At 35.3% G+C, this 7,072-nt stretch overlaps 1 protein-coding gene across 1 annotated transcript; it reads left to right on the top strand.

Annotated features, from left to right (window-relative positions):
* The first annotated feature begins 1,530 nt into the window (after positions 1-1,530).
* On the top strand, positions 1,531-6,177 carry LOC127799740 (uncharacterized). The gene is made up of 6 exons (XM_052333966.1): positions 1,531-1,558; positions 1,681-1,843; positions 1,929-2,052; positions 5,245-5,526; positions 5,613-5,717; positions 5,803-6,177. The coding sequence occupies exons 1-6, from the start codon at positions 1,531-1,533 to the stop codon at positions 6,175-6,177; spliced, it is 1,077 nt and encodes a 358-aa protein (XP_052189926.1).
* The last annotated feature ends 895 nt before the right edge of the window (positions 6,178-7,072 follow it).

Below are 7,072 nucleotides of genomic sequence, written 5' to 3'. Positions count from 1 at the left end.
GGCCTATATAAACGCAGTTTATTTGTGGATTATATTAAAGCGGATGCACCACACATTACTGAAATCGATGTAGATAAGAGGATAGAGGTTGATTTCCCGAAATGGTTTAAGGAATACGTAAGTCTATCTTAAATTACAGAAATTATTATTGTGACAAATATACGAATTATGCCATGTATTTCATGTGCACAGGTGCATGATCCAACGAATGAGATTAATGATCAACAAATACGTGACATGTCATGGGGGCCCTTGAGAATGGTGCGCACATGGCCTATGTACATCATAAATGGGTATAAGTTTCACACAGATTCATGGAGTCAACAAGAAACAGCGGCGTTTGCACTAGAGGGTCAGTATACGGGCAACCCGAAGATGACTATTATGGTATACTTCAAGAGGTAATCCAATTAGAATACCCGGGATTACCAATCAAACAAGTGGTGCTATTTAATTGCACATGGTTCGACCCGACTCCTAGACGTGGGACTCGAATACATGATCAATATGGAATAGTTGAGGTTCGAGCTAACAGAAGGTACAATCGGTATGATCCTTTTATACTTGCCTCTAAGCGCATCAGGTTTATTATGCTCTGTATCCATCTCGACAACGAAATTTGGTAGACTGGTGGGTGGTTATTCGAGCTAAGGCTAGGAGCACAGTTCACGCCCCAACTATCGAGAGACCAAGGGATGCATATCAGGCAGATGAGGAAACGTCAGTGCAGCCAGTTGGAAATGAACAACTAAACACCCTTAGAGATGAAGTTGGTGAATTCGAATGGGTGGATGAGCACTCATTTGATCAGAACCTTGTTGCGGGTGATGAGGAGGTAGATGCTGAAGAGGACGAAGATGAGGATGAAGATGAGGACGAAGATGAGGATGAAGATGAGGACGAAGATGAGGATGAGCAATCAGACGACACAGAATAGCTACATAGGTGATAGTGAACAACTGCAATCTTATCCTTACATTTAATCTGTTAGTTCAAAAACACAATTTGAAACACGAGTTCATGAATATAACATAAACCATTGATTTATATGATAAATCATATTTTATTTCGAAAGTATTTAAAAGTTGTTATCACAATCGGTATGATCATTTTATAGATCAGAAAGTTTGATGTTGTGAGTTTCAATTTCAAACTATTAATATCTAAGATATCAATAATGTTATTTGTGAACTCCCGAGGTTGATTAGGTACTTACATTGAAATATATATATATATGTATTTATACATAATACTTTCTTATAATAATTTGCGGTCACTAGTTCTTCAATGTATATTTTGTAAATTTAAAAATATTTATAATAATTCATAAATCACATAGCCAACTAAACATACGCTAACTAACTATAATGTTATGCTTACATTTAAGTTATTGGTTCAAAAACACAATTTTAAAACGAGTTCATGAATATAACATAAACCATTTTGTACATGATAAATCATATTTTATTGTGAAAGTATTTAAAAGTTGTCATCACATGCCTACTAACTATTTTCTTTATATGACAGGATATGTCACAGAGAACACCATATGGTCAAGGTATGCGACGTCGTCAGTTTAGAGAGAGTGCTGGCGACGACTACATTGGTACACTCTACACTCCATCTTTAAATTATTCATTACTTACATGTTGAATCCCTAACAATTATTTATTTTTGTAGGGGGACATTCATCTCCTTCTGATGTGAGATTTGATTCCCCTAGCCCACATACACCTCACTCCTACGCTGATGGGCCTTCTTCCACGCTTGTTGAGGTTGGGGGTTCATCAACGCCCCCTGCTCCCCGTCAAAACTGTATCATGATACGTCCCTTGGGTTCCTCGTAAGCATTCTTGATTTTATTAATCAATTTTTATTTGCACAAAGTTTTAATAGATGTTTTCACCAACTAATGTGTGTTCCAACAGGTTTGATAACATTTGGTGCAAACGAGATATAACACGAATAATTCAAAGTAAGTTTGAGAAGCCATACACAAGCTGGAAAAAGACAGACCCTGCTGTTAGGGATATGTGGTTTGGCGAATTTAAGGTAATGTGTTATTTCAGTATGTCTAAACTGTTTAAAGTTTTAGAAGCCATACTTGTTTTTTGCTTTTAACCTGTTTTAACCCAATGGATAACTTTTTACTATATTTATGCCCTAGTAGTTTAACATTTAAACACCAAACATATGTAAAATATGAACAAAGTATTACTCTTGTTGTGTTTATGAACATTGGTTCCCATTGGTTTGCTATTGAAAGTGTGAAATAAGGGGCCATGAAACAATGTTCTACCAGTTTTTGAGTAAAAGTTCTCTGTTCTTTGCGATGTTGAAGTGGCTTTGATCATTTTCTCTCCCAAAGGGAGATTAAACGAGTTCTCAAGCTCCAAGTACGTTTCTTCAAGTTTCTCATATTCCATTTTTTCCCTTTTTTGTCAAAATTTTCGAAGGCTTTAATCACACTGGGCATGGTGTAGTACAGTGCACTGCAGAGATTTTATTTACGCTTTTCTAGATCAAAATAAGATACATTTGATGTACGATGATTTTATTTTCTCTCCACCACCACTCTCTCTCTCTCTCGTCTAACCAATTGCTGTCGTACTTCCCCTTTCTTCGTGGAAATTGATCTATAACTGGTGTGTTTGATCTATTTACAGAAAAAAAAAAAACTGGTGTGTTTGATCTGATTTATTTAAATTTGTACCCTTTATTTGAAATGTTATATATCTTGGATTGCAGATTGCTCCATACAAACTCTTTACTGAAACTCACTTTGGTTGATAATGTGTTACAAATTTACTTCGAATCACAAGCTTTTTGATTAATATCATCCATGCCTAGGGTTTACAAAATCTGATGCAACATTAGCCTATGTGATTGGATAAAAACCCATAACTCAAAAATGATTAATCAGGTCTTATTTATAGGGTTTTAGTCTTCTCTTTCTTGACTTTTTGCCCCATCATCTTATGCATAAGAAATGCAAGATTTCCAAATATATTGCTCTAATTCTTGCATTTGATTATTTAGAAACCTCATATTCCTCTCCAGTAAAGGAGAACAACGGTTCTCCTTGCTAGCTGAGCCCTAAAGAAAGAGGAAGGGAACAAGGGTTTTCTATATAAGCTGAATTGAGCATCTATCTGGCTTAGGTAATTTGGATCTTAGGCTTTGGTTTTATAGTAAAAATTGAATATTGCAGCTTTTTCCAAATTAAATAAGACTTTTGTGCTTCTCTTTATTAGTAAATAAATGAACTGCAATCACATGTGTGAAGCTCCCTAACGTACTTTCAGATATGTTTTTGTTTCTATTATTTATACCTGAAGAAAACTAATTTCATGCGGTTGATTGCTCTCCTATTCTCCCCTTTTATTTCTCTATTGGTCTCTTTGAAGTGTTCCAATTCCATCATAGGCCTTACTTTCTATAAGTAGTCTATGTGAAGAACTTTCAATTAGGCAGCTGCTATAATTACGTTTTTTTCATAAAGAAGATAGCTGTTATAGTTACATTCTACCAGTTAGTATCATGTTGTGTCAGATACACATTCATCTTCTTCATTTCCAAGTTTCTTTTCTTGCATAATCCATTCTCTATAAACTGTTTCATCATTAATTAGTTGCCAAAGAATTTGGTGAAAGATCATACAGTTTGCAACATGAAATAGTTAAACAGTATCGAGGGAGACTATTTAAGAGCACAAAAATTGAGATTTTAATAACCAGAAAATGCTGAATAGCCTATTAAGACTTCTATATGAAGGGTCAATAACCCTTTTGGTAATCAAGAATAGCCTATTAAGATCATACATTTTGCAACATGAAAATCTTGCCTTGCATTGCCAATAACCCTTTATATTTTATATCAAGAACACGTACAAAAGATAATCAAGAATCTATTTCAATTTTTGGTAAGGTCAGGAGGACCATATTTCAAGTGGCTGCCTCCAAGTTTTTTCTGCTGTAGCAGCCTCCATCACATCAAGCCAAAGCAAACCATCATAAAAAGCTCCTTTGCATGTTCTAGACAATCCATAATCTCAAGTACTCGTGGCTGATAACTTCCTTAACTTCTTTGGAAGACAGAATGTGGGTTCATTGCATGGGTTCATGTATAAGTACCTCAAGAACATGGTGCTCAATTTGTTTGGTCCGGAGCACCTGAAAAAGATGCTCCGGACCAAACAAATTGTCGTGATGATAACAGTGATGCATGCTGAGAACTTGAATCATGCAATTAAATTTGGATAATCAGTAGTAGGAGTTAAACCTTGAAACTAAGGGAAATGGAAATGCTGTTTGGATAATCAGTTAGGACACTTTTAGCAACCCTCATGCATTGATGTATTATGCTTTGTGCTATTTGACTGAGCTAAAATCTGTGATCTCATTAGTTATGTCATTAGCATACATTTCAAATCAGATTTCTCAAAGTTCTCCAAAGAATATTCTATTCAATGATAAATGTTAATGGCATGCCTTCCCTCTCCTCTTTGTCCACGTCCACGTCTTCCTTCTTCCTTCCATGCATATTACTAGTAAGTGAAATTCATAACTAATGACTCATAATATTATTCTAATTAATGTCAATGCCCCAGCCCTAATGTAAACATGGCTCCAATATTTATATTTATAGGGATTAACACAAAAGAGTGCAAAATGTTTTGAAAGTATAAAATAGCAGTTTGTTTAAAATAAATTAAATATGTTAAAAGTAATAAGATTGATTAGGAGGGTTTTTACAAGTGTGTACAGCTTATGTGGATATTGAACTCTTAGTTCGTTGCTTTATTATGCTAATATCAATTGCTATATTTTACACCCATCTCTAGATGAAAAAGTAGCAAATAGGAGTAGAGCTACATTGGTATGGTGCAGAATTAAGTTTCCTGAAGCTAGTTTTTGAACATAAACCAGATTGCATATGACTATTGAAATTACATGAGGATGAGGATAAGCTCTGTATTGACTTCTTGTAAGTTTTTAAATATACAGACTCAATACCCAGCATTTTTATCTTCATGTAACTTCAAATCCACTACTTTGGTTTGTTTTTTGTTTTGTGATTATAATGTTTTCCTTTTCACGTCCTTGCTGTGGATTGCTTATTACTAGTGTGGATTGCTCATTACTAGTGAAACTACATAGACTGGAGAGATTGTAGGAGTATGGATTAGGATAGATTAATTTAATTTATTATTTTGTTTAAATTTTGCTTTGCTTTACATTACAGAAGAGGTGGTCTTGGGAGAGTGAATTGGAAAATCAAATAAGGATAAATTTTGAAAAGACAGCCTCTGATCGTTTGACTGACCTTTTGTTCCGTGTGAGGAGGGATTTGACAAAAAAACCATCTTGGATGTGTCCTGTTGTATTTGAAGCACTCAAGGAGTATTGGAATACTCCAGAATTTAAGAGCAAATCAGAAAAGGCAAAGAAAAATCGGTCTTCAGATATTGGTGGTAGTAAGCACACTTGTGGTTCCATCCCTATGTCTGAACATAAGAAGCGACTGGTAATTTTTAAACTTTTTTATTATTTTCATTTTACTTAATTAGTTAAGTATGGTTGCATTAACATTTTATTTTTTTGCCTTTGCAGTCTAAGCTATTAGGTCGTCCACCTACGCAGGCCGAGTTATTCATTGCAACACATCAAAGAAAAGATAATTCAGGATTTGTTGACAGCAGGTCCGAGGAAACTTATGTAAGTATATAACAATACTTGTGTTTTATTATACTTAATTGACATTTTGATAGTACAACTTATACCATTATATATATACTTGAAGGCTGACTTTCAGATGCGGCAAGCATCATCACAATCATCAGCAGTTGGCCCGACAGAAGATAGTGACGCTGCTGGACAGCCCTCGCAGGCAGCTTTAGATGAGACATCATTATGGTTGGAGGTTGCAGGCGGGAAAAAGAAGGGTCGTGTGTATGGCATGGGATCTGAAGCACATGTCATCCCTGGCTCTTATCATGTGTTGTCGCCACCGCCACCGCCACCGCCTCCACAATCATCAATTTCACTCGTTGATCAAATTCAACAAGCTGTTAGTTGCGCTATTAATGCAGCTATAGAACCATTTAATCATCGTTTGTCAGCTATAGAAGAAAGGTTTCATAACCCTTCTTCATCGTCGCCGCCCTCGGATCATTAGGAGGATTTATCATTGCCATGGATATATATTACATTGTATTATTTTTAATGTTCATGGACGATGTGTTTGACTAATATTGTATGAATTTCTTGTATGAATTTAATATTATATGGATTTAATATTGTGTATATTAGGTTTATGTATTTATGCATGATATATATTTTGTATATCAGGTTTATATTGTGCATATCAGGTTTATATATTTATGCATGATTTATATTTTGTATATCAGGTTTTTTTATTTTTTTTGTAGGAATAATAATTTTTTTTAATTAAAATTAAAATTAGAGACGGATTTAGAGACGGATAAAAATCCGTCTCTAATCCGTCTCAAATCATCACCCAATCCGTCTCGAATTCCGTCTCTAATTCCGTCACAAACAGAGACGGAAAATTTCCGTCTCAAAATCCGTCTCTATAACCGTCTCTAATCCGTCTCAAATCATCGCCCAATCAGTCTCTAAATCCGTCTGTAAATCCGTCTCTAAATCCGTCTCTAAATCGTCTCCAAATCCGTCTCTATTCCGTCTCTAAATCCGTCTCTAATTCCGTCTCTAAATCCGTCTGTAATCCGTCTCTAAATCCGTCTCTAATCCGTCTCTAATCTGTCTCTAAATCCGTCTCTAATATAGATAGAATCTGTCTCTAAATCCGTCTTTAATTCCGTCTCAAAATCCGTCTCTATAACCGTCTTTAAATCCGTTTGTAAATCCGTCTCAAATGGAGACGGAAAATTTCCGTCTCAAAATCCGTCTTAAATCCGTCTGTAAATCCGTCTGAAATTTACCGACGGGAGTTTTTGCGACGGTCAAAATCCGTCTCTAAATCCGTCTCAAACTAAAAATCCACTCTAAATCCGTCTCAAATTGACTGTTTTCTTGTAGTGTACTATTCT

The sequence above is a fragment of the Diospyros lotus genome, chromosome 4, assembly GCF_014633365.1.
Source record: "Diospyros lotus cultivar Yz01 chromosome 4, ASM1463336v1, whole genome shotgun sequence".
Classification (NCBI taxonomy): Eukaryota; Viridiplantae; Streptophyta; class Magnoliopsida; order Ericales; family Ebenaceae; genus Diospyros; species Diospyros lotus.
This window is presented reverse-complemented; position numbering and strand designations above follow the sequence as displayed.